The sequence below is a fragment of the Crinia signifera genome, chromosome 5 (assembly GCF_055691185.1).
Source record: "Crinia signifera chromosome 5, ASM5569118v1, whole genome shotgun sequence".
In the NCBI taxonomy this organism is placed as follows: domain Eukaryota; kingdom Metazoa; phylum Chordata; class Amphibia; order Anura; family Myobatrachidae; genus Crinia; species Crinia signifera.
Window position 1 is genome coordinate 263175805 of NC_139221.1, and position 13244 is coordinate 263189048.

At 42.2% G+C, this 13244-nt stretch overlaps 2 protein-coding genes across 3 annotated transcripts in view; one reads left to right on the plus strand and one right to left on the minus strand.

Annotated features, from left to right (window-relative positions):
• The window catches only part of JAZF1 (JAZF zinc finger 1), a 307932-nt gene that overhangs the window by 259424 nt on the left and 35264 nt on the right, over positions 1–13244 (minus strand). The window lies entirely within an intron of this gene.
• On the plus strand, positions 803–6637 carry LOC146081043 (uncharacterized). Of its 2 annotated transcripts, XM_083188946.1 has the most exons (3): positions 803–1371; positions 1479–2855; positions 3566–6637. In XM_083188946.1, the coding sequence occupies exons 2-3, from the start codon at positions 2364–2366 to the stop codon at positions 4214–4216; spliced, it is 1143 nt and encodes a 380-aa protein (XP_083045072.1). In that variant the 5' UTR covers positions 803–1371; positions 1479–2363; the 3' UTR covers positions 4217–6637. The 2 variants fall into 2 exon arrangements, with proteins under 2 accessions (XP_083045072.1, XP_083045071.1); XM_083188945.1 differs by having other exon boundaries at positions 803–2855.

The following is a 13244-nucleotide window of genomic DNA, read 5'->3' on the forward strand; positions in this document are numbered from 1 at the left end:
TATAGAAGATAGATAGATAGAGATAGATAGATAGATAGATATGTGATGTTCATTGTTCTGCATAAACACTTAACATTTATTAAGAAATACTGACAAAAATTACTGTGAACACATTGTTTATTTGGGTGGTCGGACCTGAACAGAGTATCACATACAGGTGCTTGCGTGAAGGTGTAGCAGGAACGGACACCCACCCACCCAAAAAACATAAAACCACATTTGAACATGGTGGTGTATGTAGTGGGAAGCGGTCCCACGGCAGCAACGCATCACATGGGAACATCCCGGCCTGCTCACATGTGATGCATTGCTGCCGTGGGACTGCTTGCCATGACATAAGTGCCACGTGTGAAGGTTTAGCAGGAAAGCCCACCCACCCAAAAAAACATGAAAACACATTTGAACATGGTGGTGTATGTAGTGGCAAGCGGTCCCACGGCAGCAACGCATCACATGGGAACATCCCGGCCTGCTCACATGTGATGCATTGCTGCCGTGGGACTGCTTGCCATGACATAAGTGCCACGTGTGAAGGTTTAGCAGGAAAGCCCACCCACCCAAAAAAACATGAAAACACATTTGAACATGGTGGTGTATGTAGTGGCAAGCGGTCCCACGGCAGCAACGCATCACATGGGAACATCCCGGCCTGCTCACATGTGATGCATTGCTGCCGTGGGACTGCTTGCCATGACATAAGTGCCACGTGTGAAGGTTTAGCAGGAAAGCCCACCCACCCAAAAAAACATGAAAACACATTTGAACATGGTGGTGTATGTAGTGGCAAGCGGTCCCACGGCAGCAACGCATCACATGGGAACATCCCGGCCTGCTCACATGTGATGCATTGCTGCCGTGGGACTGCTTGCCATGACATGCACCATTTTAAGGTGCATGCTGCTGGCCTCCAAATAAACAAGAAGGAGAACCAAGTAAAATAAAGTACACAAACTATTTTTTGACTTTATAATGCAAACCGTTATAAATTTTTTCGTATAAAGAGTGTACTACTGCTACGCCTTTTTGGATTTTTGTAATTTTTTGGGCTACGGTATGGACTTTCCCGCTTAGTTCTTGTAGACATTTATGGACTTGTGTCATGTTTTCTTGCATTGTGCTTTCGTCGCTGGACGTGTCAGGTGATGGTGTGTTCTTCTCCCCCTCTGCACTGACATCTGAAATCTCGATGATATCTATAATAAGTACAGATAAAGAAATGTTTACCTTTCCACAAATGATACGTCACTATCCCATAAAGATGATTTGCAGTATACACTCACCATCTACACTGCTGGTGATCGCAATCACTTGGTGGCCCTCTGTGGTCCCTTCCATCGGCTGCGCAGCCTGGATATCATCTATAGTGACAAGGTAAAGTGACATATTACTACCCCTTGTTGTGTGTATAAAACATGTGTTGTTCTGTTGGTGTGCTGGTACAAAACCTTACCTGTTGTACTCTCCTTCTTTATTTTTAGGTTGGAGGCCCTGTCTCTGCCTTCCTCATGCCTTCTCCTGGATTGGATTTCCTCTGAGTAAATAAAAACAAGCAACATGTCAGCAAAACACTCAAAATGTAATGGATCATGACAGTATATTAATAAAGCCACCTAGGGCATTGGACTCACTTCTTTTAATAATTCCACGAATTTTCTTCAGCTTGGCCTGCTCCTTGTGCTTCAGGTCCGACCACCGTTTTTGGAGCTGGTATTTGGACCTTCTTTTCCCAAACTTCTCCTTTATCTCCTTGCATACACGCTGCATAATAATTTCTTTTCTGTAATTTGTCTTGGGGTATGTTTTTCTCGAACAATCGTAGTCCCTTCTATCCAGCATTTTGACCATCAGTTCCACCTCTGCAGATGACATGGCGGATGCGCGCGTCACTTTTTTCTCCTTGTTGTCCTGTCTGTCAGCGATTTCTTTATCTGTGGTTATCACTGATTTGGAAATCAAAGGTTCTGTACTGGCCTCCCCCATATGCGGTGGCGCCAGACCCTCCGACATGGCTCCTCGATGTCCCGTGTCTGTGTGACGCGAAGCACGTGAGTGGGGCGGAGATTCCTGTGCTCATCCAATCACTGTGTTTCAAGCCACGTTCTGCACGAAAGAATATTCCGTCGTTGCTGTTGGATTGATCGGAGCAGCGCAGCGAATTTTCCGGACTGTATCGACATTTATTTCGGTGAGTATTAAAACAAAATGTGTAGTTTTCTATGACAGGGACTTCAATCTGTGGGCCAGGGGTATGCTGGGGCTTGTAGTGACCGTGTATCCTATGTTCCACAGACTTTCAACTCCTGTACTATAGCTACAGTATATCTAGTGGCCCACAGACTGAACACCTGTACATTAAATGGTTTATGGTGTGCTTTTTGTATCAAGAAAATAATATGCCTTTTTATTTTATTTTTTGGCACAGAAATTCAACCATGGCAGAAAAAAATGTCGAATTTATGAAGGATTTCATTGAGGCCTACAGGGATCAGAATTGTTTATGGAACACCAAATCCAGAGACCATTCGAATAGGCAGAAGAGGCTATCTGCTCTGGAGGAGCTGGTGAGGGTGAGCCAGACATACTACCCCATAGCAAATGTGGAGTGGGTCCGGACTCGCATTGCTAATATGAGGACCGTATTTAAAAAGGAATTAAATAAGGTTGAGTCCTCAAAGCGGTCTGGGGCAGGGGCAGACCAAGTGTATGTGCCCAGGCTGTGGTACTATGACCTGCTGGCCTTCACGGTGGACCAGGAGCTGCCCAGGGATTCGGTCGGCAACACTTCAAGGAACCAGCCTGCACCCTCCACCTCCGCGTGCACCCAAGAGGTTTCAGATGACACCATTTGCGGCACAGTAAGTAGACGGATTTTTTTTGAAAAATTTTTTGCACACAAGATAAATATAACAGCAAGTACAGTATAAAAATTGTGAACATGTAAAATTAAAAGGGGGGGGTATCGCCCCCTGCAACTGACCTCTCTGTTGGGCACAACAGAGAGGTCAGTTGCAGGGGGCGATACCCCACCCTTTTGGTTCTACATCGTCAATTTGACCTTCTCTGTGGCCCTAATTCTGGTTCTTCTCAGTGGTGGAGCTATACTCTTATCCGCCTGGGAAGACAGTGATCAATATTCAGACATCGCAAGTGCATTTCCCACATTTTTTGTATTTGGAAGTTTTGGTTGCCATTGGTAATCCCTGGTATCTACACTGTTGTAGTCTTTCTGGCGCGGATTATTGTAATATTTTTTTGTGGTGTAAAATTAACGAAATAATATCATTCTGCCAATCCACAGCGCCAACACCAATAAAATACTGCATGTATTCATACCTGGTTAATTTAGCACGCATAGATGCATTTCTGGTGTTTAAATTAGTATTTGTTATGTCTGGTATCTAAATAATTAGTTTCCAGAGATGCCAATCATAACGCCTCTTCAACTAGCTCACTTTCATCCATGGCAGCAACATGGTGGTGTGTGGGCTGCGTTCTTCTGCGTAGATATAAAAATATATGGAAGTCTTAAAAATCTATAGTGATACATCATCTTGTTTTGTTACAGCCATCGCTATTTGAGGAGGAGTCTTCGGCATCGCTGGAGGTGGCATCACAGCTGCCTTCACCGACCCTCTGCTCCACCCCCACACCAACCGCCACGACCAGCGGTGAACCTCCATCAAGCGCTCAAAGTGCAGCAGAAGCACCATCAAGAAGAGGGCGCAAAAGGCCGAGGCAGACTCCAGATGCTGCGGACGTGGCAACCACCAAGATCCTGGAGTCTGCCAACAGATTGATGAGCATGGATGAGGATGATGCGGACCGGGTGGGGAGCGTATTAGCGGACAATTTGAGAAAGTTGGACCCGGCTACAAGGGTGGAGGTAGAGCGCATATTTTATGAGACGCTGTACCGGGCCCGTGTGGGGACTCTGACCCGGCACACACGTCTCACCGATGAGACCCCTCTGCCTAGGGTTGAATTTCAACCCATCAGCCCAGCTCCTATACCCCAACAAGCTGTATTTCACCCGGTGCAATATCCCCAGTATCACCATTTACAGCCACCAACTGGGCAAAGGCAGCACCAACCGGCAACGGCGGCTAATACGCTCCCACCAGGTCCACCTGGTGGCCCCTTCCAAACTCCATCTCCCTCCCAACCACCGATGGATACAGGGGATTATGGGGTGGGCCAAGTTTACCACCAGATGTAAATATTTTATATAGTTGATTTAATTGCATTTTTGTTTTAATAATATAGTTTAAATATTTTTATGTTTAAGTATTTCTTTATTATTTATTTCCTTGTTATTTATGTTATATTTTTTATAAGTTTATAAGTTAATAATTTATACAAAAATTAAAAATTCTGTAATCTAGTTGGTGTCCGTGTGAAAATATCATTTACCATGCAGGGTGACTATAGGGCACAGATATACATATGGGGTACATGCATGTTGTTTCAATATTTACCTTCATGTATTGCTCCTGGAGACTGTACAAAAGTACCAGGAGAAATTGGCATAGAAATAGGTGTGGTGGAGCAACTACTTGCTAGTACATAAACACCAGTACTGGGTACAGTCTGCACTCCAGGTGCCGTGGCATTGTGCCCTCCAGGAATGCCTGGCACCTGAGTACTACCACTCACTTGCCGTGATTCGGCCTCCACCTCCCCCTCCTTGCTGCAATAAGACGCAGAGGACAACTTGTGCGGAACTGTGAGTATACAAATTTTATTGGCAAAATATTGATTAGTACACACCAAAAAACAATATATTTACAATGACAAAAACGTACATTTTTAAGCAATCATGTCATTCTGCCACTCCACAGCCCCAACACCATTGAAATAATCCAAGTACTCGTCTCTTGACAACTTTGCTTGCGTTGATGCATTTCTGGTGTTTAAATTATTTGCCAAAGCTGTCAGACCAATAGGCTCGTCAACAACTTGGCTGTCGTCCACTGTAGCCCCCAGTTGTTGTGTGTGCACCGCTTTTCTGCGCATGTAGTTGTGCAGCACACAGCAGGCCTGCACCACTTTGTCAATCTTATCTAGGCGCAGATTGATGGCACTGTGAAAAATTCTGAATTTATTACTCAGAATCCCAAACGCATTTTCAACCACTCGCCTGGCACGTGACAGGCGATAGTTAAAAATGCGCCGTTCCCTGTTCAGTGCCCTTTGTGGGTAGGGTTTAAGGACATTAGGGTGCAATGCAAAGGCCTCATCCGCCACAAAAACAAAGTTCAAACCGTGCTCATTTTCAGTCCGCTCTGGCAGATTCAGTAGATTTTTTTTCAGTTGGTCGTGGAAAAAGGTATACTCCAGGGCTCCTCCATCTGAAACTCTACCATTTTTCCCAATGTCCACAAATACAAACTCGTATCGAGCATTAGCGATGGCCATTAGAACAATGCTGAAGAACCCCTTATAGTTATAATAAAAAGAGCCACTCTTTGCAGGGGGCATGATTCTGACGTGTTTGCCATCGATAGCTCCACCACAATTAGGGAAATTCCAAAGATCACGGAAATCACGTGCAATATTTTGCCACTCCTCCTTGGTCGATGGAAACTGCAATATAAAAGTATACGCGTATTATTAATCTGTTGGGTTGATTTTAGACACATCAGCCCTCCCCCATTGCAGCCTCAAAGCTATTACCCGCCTTATCAAAATGACCCCCCACCCACTGGTGTAAAAGATTACATTAACAGGCATTGTAATGATATACATATAGGGTACAGGTATGTGCACAGCTATACATATGGGGGACATGTATGTAATTTCTATATTTACCTTCATGTATTTCTCCTGTAGAACTTGGACGATGGCATCACAGGTGTCTGGTATTATCAACCCCAGCGCTTGAGATGATATTGCGGTTGTGAATCTCAGGTCGGCAAGGGTCCTGCCTGTTGCCAGATAACGCAGCGTTGCCACCAGTCTCTGCTCTGCAGAAATAGGCCTCCTGAAATAGGTGTCCTCTCTCTCTATTAAAGGGGTAACCAGTGTCAGCAGCTCCATGAAGGTAGCGTCATCCATACGGAGATAATTCCTGAAATCATCAGGATTGTTCTCCCGTATCTCCTGTAGCAATGGCATGTGGGAGAAGGTGTCTCTCCTCAGAAGCCAGTCTCTGGTCCAGCAGCTCCGATTCTTGGTCCTTTTTCTTTTTTTAATAGCCCGCAATCTGATGGCCATAGCAGCCAAAATGCACGCACGAGCCTTCCTTCTCCTCAAGCTCATGATTAAAAAGGCCCAAATGCACCGATAGACGAACGTACGTACGTATATCCAGTACAGCTAGCAATGGATATGAATAGTCACGGCTCTATTCACTGTACTACACGAACGATTCTTTGTTCCGTGATCACGCCTCGTTTTGCTATGCTCTTTTAATCCAGCCCATTATGATAATGTTGTGTACATTTTTATCGTTCGAATAGCCAGAACGGGAGAGTGTGTACGGTGGTACAATCTTTTTCTTGCGATTGTTTGGACGGGAGTACATCGGACGTCGCCAGTAAAATTGTACATATGTGTACGCGCAGATCGGTCGTATGTTTCGGACGGCCGAACGTGTATTCGGTCGATCGAACGGTCGCAAGAAAAATGAAATTGTACATATGTGTACCCAGCTTTACTGCAGGAGGTGAGAACACGCACAATCTGACAGTCGTCTGCGATCTGTCATTTCAAGCAGTGCAAATCCTACATCTGATCATGAAGCAGGGAATATTATTACAAAGAGAATACTTAGACATTCATTGTATAAAATTGCTATCACATGTATTTTGATATGTACACTGCAGCCAGCATGAGTCATAGATCAAGCGAAGTGATAAACAGATATTGCTTGTAGGAACACTTGGTATGTTGGTTCTAGATTTGATCATGGGAATTTATGGCTGGAGATCACATTTTTAGACTTAAGTTTCCCACACACAATCAAAATGGTCATTTCAGCAGATGACGAAGTGATTGAGCCTGTGGCCACCCAGTAGTAGTGCACAGATCAAGGATCAGATACTGTACAACAACAGGATACCAAGTGGTAAAATGCAGCACTGCGTTCAGACTTGCCAGCGAAAAATCTCATCAAACCTGTTCTTTAATATTACAGGACAATCATTTTGGACCTTCCGAAAAGAGTATGATGGTCCAGCTTAGTTTTGTCCAAAACACAAAGTTTAAGTTATATCCGCATGTGCCTGGGCACGACCACTATGCAAAGCACATAAACTAATAAAGATGATACATGTGTTCTTAAGGCCCATATACACACTAGTTGACGCATATATCCCAACTGTCCCGATCTGCCCCAGGAGCATCGAGATTATAGACCACGCCCCTTTCCCACTAGGCCATGCAACAGCAATATTGAGCATACACACCGAATGATTTTTCAAAAGAGATTGCTCAGAAGGGAGAAAATGAGCAATATCTTTTAATAAACTGGAGATAAACTGGAGATACGGTCAAAGGAGATAAAGCACCAGCCAATCAACTCCCAACTGTCATTTTTAAACACAGTTCATTGGCTGGTGCTTTATTTTCTTTCACTTTATATCCACTTTATCTCCACTTTATTCTCTTCTCCAGGCTTAATACATCTGCCCCTTAGTGTGTATGTGGCTATAGAACTTAAGGTAACATTTGGTGAGCCAGGAACTGACAATGTCATAGGTATTTTTAAGATAACAATGGATCTTAGAAATATCTTACTTGGTGACCAAATGCTTTTACACAATAAACCTTTATTAACTTCCTACTTCATCACAGACAGCTGTAGCCGCTCCCACATCAGATTTGAAGTATAACCACAGCTTACATACAGTACAGATATCCTTCTTGTGGCGTCTGTTACCCACAGAGAACAATAGAGGCATCACTTTCTCTAATCTCAGTCAATGCTCATGAAGACAAAACATCATTGGTTCTTGTAATGGCAAATAATATGAGCAGGAACCATTCTGCTTTGACCCGTTTCCCTTCATGGTGATCTCTTTACTGAAACAAAGCTCAGGATGAACTCAATTACATTTCTCTGCAAGGGGAATAAATCATGGGGTCGACAGTGTCTAGGTCAAAACTCAATGTTGACACCAAAAGGTTGACATGTAAAAGTTCCACACATGAAAAGGCCAACATGAGTTTTTCACTTTTTTGCTGTCAATGGGCCTTATTCTAGTTCACTCTTTCTGACAAAAATCCTTCTTAGATGGACAAAACCATGTGCACTGCAGGTGGGGCAGATGTTACTTGTGCAGAGAGTATTAGATTTGGGTGGGGTTTTACTTCAAAGTGAGATCTATATTGCAGTGTAAAAATAATGCAGTCAGTATTTACTCTGCACAGAAACAAAATAACTCACCCAAATCCAATTCTCTATGCACAATTTACATCTGGCCCCCTGCCGTGCACATGGTTTTGTCCATCTAAGAAGGATTTTGTCAAAAAGAGTGAACTAGAATAAGGCCCATTGTGCCTAATTCAAACTTGATCACAGCATATAAAAAAAACAAGGCATCTTATAAAAAACAAACTGGTGCCTTGACAAAAACAAATTGGCAAAATGTGTATGAGCATTTCAGCGGCTGCCAGTCCTATTACAATATGACCATTGCAAAATATAATAATAATTAAGATGTTGCAGAAAAAAACAAAAAACAAAACATGAGGGATAACGATTGAAAAATGCCTGTAGAAAATGAGCACTTACATAACCACTATGTTAATATATACCATGTGAGCACCATATATACTGTACACTTAAGTAGGAGAAACAAATCATAACAATTACAACAACAATAAGTTTGTTTCATAGAGGAAAACGAAAAAGTAGCCAATGCTCCAGCAGTATTAGAAATGGCACCTTTTGTTCATTTTACATATAGTTCTGCAAATAATAAAACAGACTAATATGGGATTACATAGATCATCTATTCAAGAAGCCTAATTTAGTGGATCCTAGCAGCTATATAACCGGTGACCTTCTGGCGGGCCCATGGGTGCTGCTGCAGCACAGTCGCAAAAACCAAAGAGGGGTGCCACACCAACTGCCAGTGAATCCTGGCTGGCGATGTCTGGCAGTGTGTGGGGTGGCAGGGTATCCAGATGGCTCATGGACAATCAATAGGTCGACACCAAAAGATCGACATGAACTTGGTCAACACTGACAAAAGATCGACATGCGCTAGGTGGACATTAACAAAATGTTGACATATTGAAAGAGTCGACACAAGCAATTAACAAAGTTGACACAAACAAAATGTGGACATAGTAATGGACACAGGCAAAGGTCAACATGAGTTGTTCAGGATTTATTTCAATTTTTTTGTACTTTACCATCCATGTGGACTCCAAATGGGCACGGTAAAGTGTAACGAGCACAGGAGAGCGAAGCACGGCCAGCGAAGCGAGACAGACAAACTTCAAGAAGAGGGATGTTCTGTATGGGGGGAGATGACTCAACCTTCTGAAGAGTGCATATGGAGGAGGGGTGCATTGTAACCAATCAGCTTTTGCCTATCATTTTATGGAATATACTGAATGATAGGTAGAAGCTGGTTGGTTGCTGTGGACAACTTCTCCACTTGCTCTCTTTTGAAGGGTTAATACACCTCCCTAATAGTGATGTTATACACAAATAATATTGTTGAGAGTACACATGCTTTTTCCCATTTGAGCAAGATTTTGCATTTACGATCAACTCTGAATCAGGCCCAATGCACATAAGAACCATTGTATTCATATACACAGTATGTGTGTAAATCTGGCTCTGATACTTCTCAGCCATTGACCTCACTGCACTATATATCTGAATCAGATTTATTGGCCAGGTATACTTGCTTACACTAGGAATTTGTTTCCGATTTATATTGCTAAGTAACAACATAAGAGGGGGGGGGGACATATAACATATCATATAACCCACAACATGCATAGACTTCATGGAGCACAGTGTAGTATGACTTTTACACTTTAGTTAGATTGGGCATGCTAGTCTATGTTCAACTGGTGGATTGCTTGGAGAAAGAAGCTTCTTAAGCACTTAGTTGACTTAGCCGGACTGGCCTTGTAGCGCCTTCCAGTAGTAGCATATTGAACAAGTCATTGGGCCATATTCTCTAAGCTTCAAAAGTGATACAATGGAGAGTGATAAACAGCCAGCCAATCAGCTCCTGCCTGCCATGTCACAGACTATGTTTGAAAAATGTCAGACAGGAGCTGATTGGCTGGCTGTTTATCACTCTCCATTTTATCACTTTTGAAGCTTAGAGAATCTGGCCCATAGACAGGATTTAGCTGGTCACCCGCATATTTCCCTGCACGCTTCTTGAGCCTGGACAGGTACAGATCCTGAACAGAGGGGAGGTCATATTTTTATCAGCATTTCATATTATTCCACAGATTTGCAGTTAGGATACCTGCACCTTTAACATGGTCTATCTGTAGGAGTCAGGATCCAGCCCAGCAGATGCAAGCAGCTCTACATCCCTTACTATACTGCAATGGAAGCCTGTGTGTGCTTTACATATGCTTTTTAGCCACATTATTATAAGCACATAAACTAAATGAAAGTGGTGGCTTGAAGCTCCACACATAAGTTTAGGATTCTGAGCTATAACTTCAGCCAAAGGAATCAGGAAATGCATTTGTTAACCACAATTACCACACACTTTCAGAACTACGCAGTAGTCATTTAATAATCACTACATGCATTTATAGCCTGAAAAAAAGGCCTTTACTTCAACAGCACTTTATTAAATAAATGTTTTCATGGTGTTCGCAAAAGCTACAATCATTGGAACATCCCCCGTCCTAAACCTCAGAAGTTTTTTGCATACATATTTACTGTTACATAGAAACAATGTAAAGGCAATGTCTGAGCAATAAAACAATATTAGCTGCAAACAGACTTCCAGAAGCTATAGCAATAACAATCTGACATAACATGAGTGCAAGAAGACTGCAGATGACAGTGGCTGCTAGATGAGGATGTCATTCTGGCTAGTGTGCAGTGGGAAACCTGTAAAACTGTTGACACATGGACCGACCCTGCGGTCGTCGTTAATGATTCGATATAGTCTGCAACAGCATTTAGGGACGGCGCAGGAAACAGGGGCCATGCTGCATTGAGTAGCGTGGCCCTCATTCCAAGATAGTATAAACAGACTGTGCTGCACAGGCTATTTCTACATTCGATTCCGATGCCGCACCCGTGCGGCATCGGGATCAAATCTGGATCGCGGTGCTGCATAGCACGGTGCAATTTGCACTATGTGCTAGGCGATTTTGACTATATAGTGAATTCGATAGTGCAACCGCACCACTGCTCATCAGTAGTTGTGGAACTACAAGTAATAAGGAAGCAGAAAGCAGACTCTTGGGTGAGGGCACCCTGTGTCTGCCTTGAGAAGTTTTTAAAACTTACCTTTTAAGAATTTCCTTTACAAGAAAATAAAGGAAGGTACACCAATGCTCTACTGCTAAAATTAAATTCACAAATAAAGTTTCAAAAATATACATTGTATTGACATGCAAAGATTCCTGAATGGCTAATTACACATTGTGGACCATATGTGTCAAGCTTCAAAAAGTGATAAAGAGGAAGGAGCAATCAGCTTCTAATTGACATGTTACAGGATGGGTTTGAAAAATGGCAGTTATGAGCTGATTGGCTGGTTGCTCTTCACTCTAAACTTTATCCTTTTTTTGAAGCTTGATACATCTGGCCCGGCATCTCATAGATCAAATATCACAAAACTGGTATTGCACTACTATCATACAGTGCTGATATTGTCCCTAATGTTATAAATACAGTAGCTCCTATACAATGTGTCTCATCAGTTACCATCTTTGTGATGCTGTGATAAAAAGATGCACAGTATAAATACACAAATAATAGCTTGTTATCTAGATTATGCAGTGAATGGTTAATGAGAGTTCCAGTTTCCATATTGTGTGTTTAAAGGTTTCCTGCATTTGCTGTTGGCTATGATTGCGCCAATGGGACTACTACAGAAAGTCAAGGGGAAGGAAAAGAATGGTACAATGCACCAGTTGTGTATTTCAAGAGTGTTAGGTCACTCCTATACAGTAGTTCTGACTTGTCTGTGAAATGATATTTTCGGCCAATTTGTGGAGATGTTAATTGATGAGACGCTTGTTTTGTGAGCTATGTTTTAAGACTGATGTGACAATATCAGCGCTGTATAATAGAAACATAGAATTTGATGGCAGATAAGAACCATTTGGCCCATCTAGTCTGCCCCTTTTTTTACCCTTCAGGTAATCTCAACCCTTTTTAATCCTTATTTCTTTGTAAGGATATTCATATGCCTATCCCAAGCATGTTTAAATTGTTCTACTGTCTTAGCCTCTACCACCTCTGATGGGAGGCTAATCCACTTATCCACTACCCTTTCTGTGAAGTAATTATTTCTAACATTTCCCCTGAACCTACCTCCCTCCAGTTTCGGTGCATGTCCTCGTGTTCTATTACTTCTTTTCCTTTGAAGAAAATTTCCCTCCTGTACTATGTTACAACCCTTGATATATTTGAAGATTTCTATCATGTCCCCCCTTTCCCTTCTCTGCTCCAAACTATACATGTTAAGATCTTTTAGTCTATCCAGGTAAGTTTTGTGATGTAGGCCATGCACCATTTTAGTTGCCCTTCTTTGTACACTCTCCAATGTATTTATATCCTTCTGAAGATATGGTCTCCAGAACTGGACACAGTATTCCAGATGAGGCCGTACCAATGACCTATAAAGTGGCATTATTACGTCTTTCTTTCTGCTACTGATTCCTCTCCCTATGCAACCAAGCATCTGACTAGCCTTCGTCATTGCTTTGCTACATTGCTTTCCTGTCTTTAAGTCACTTGAAATAGTGACTCCTAGATCTCTTTCCTCCTCAGTAATTTCCATTATAGTACCATTGATACTATATTGAGCCTTTGGGTTTTTGAGTCCCAAGTGCATAATTTTGCATTTTTTAGCATTAAACTGTAGTTGCCATGCTCTTGACCAATTCTAAGTAAGAGTGCAATACCAGTTTTGTGACCTTTCATCTGAGAGATTCAATATAAAATTACCAATTGAGGAATTTTTGCATGTCAATACAATGGATAATTTAAACAAATTGAATTAAATTTTAACAATAGGGCATTAGAGTTAATTTTTATTAAAAGTTAAGTTTTAAAAACTTGTCTACATAGAAAA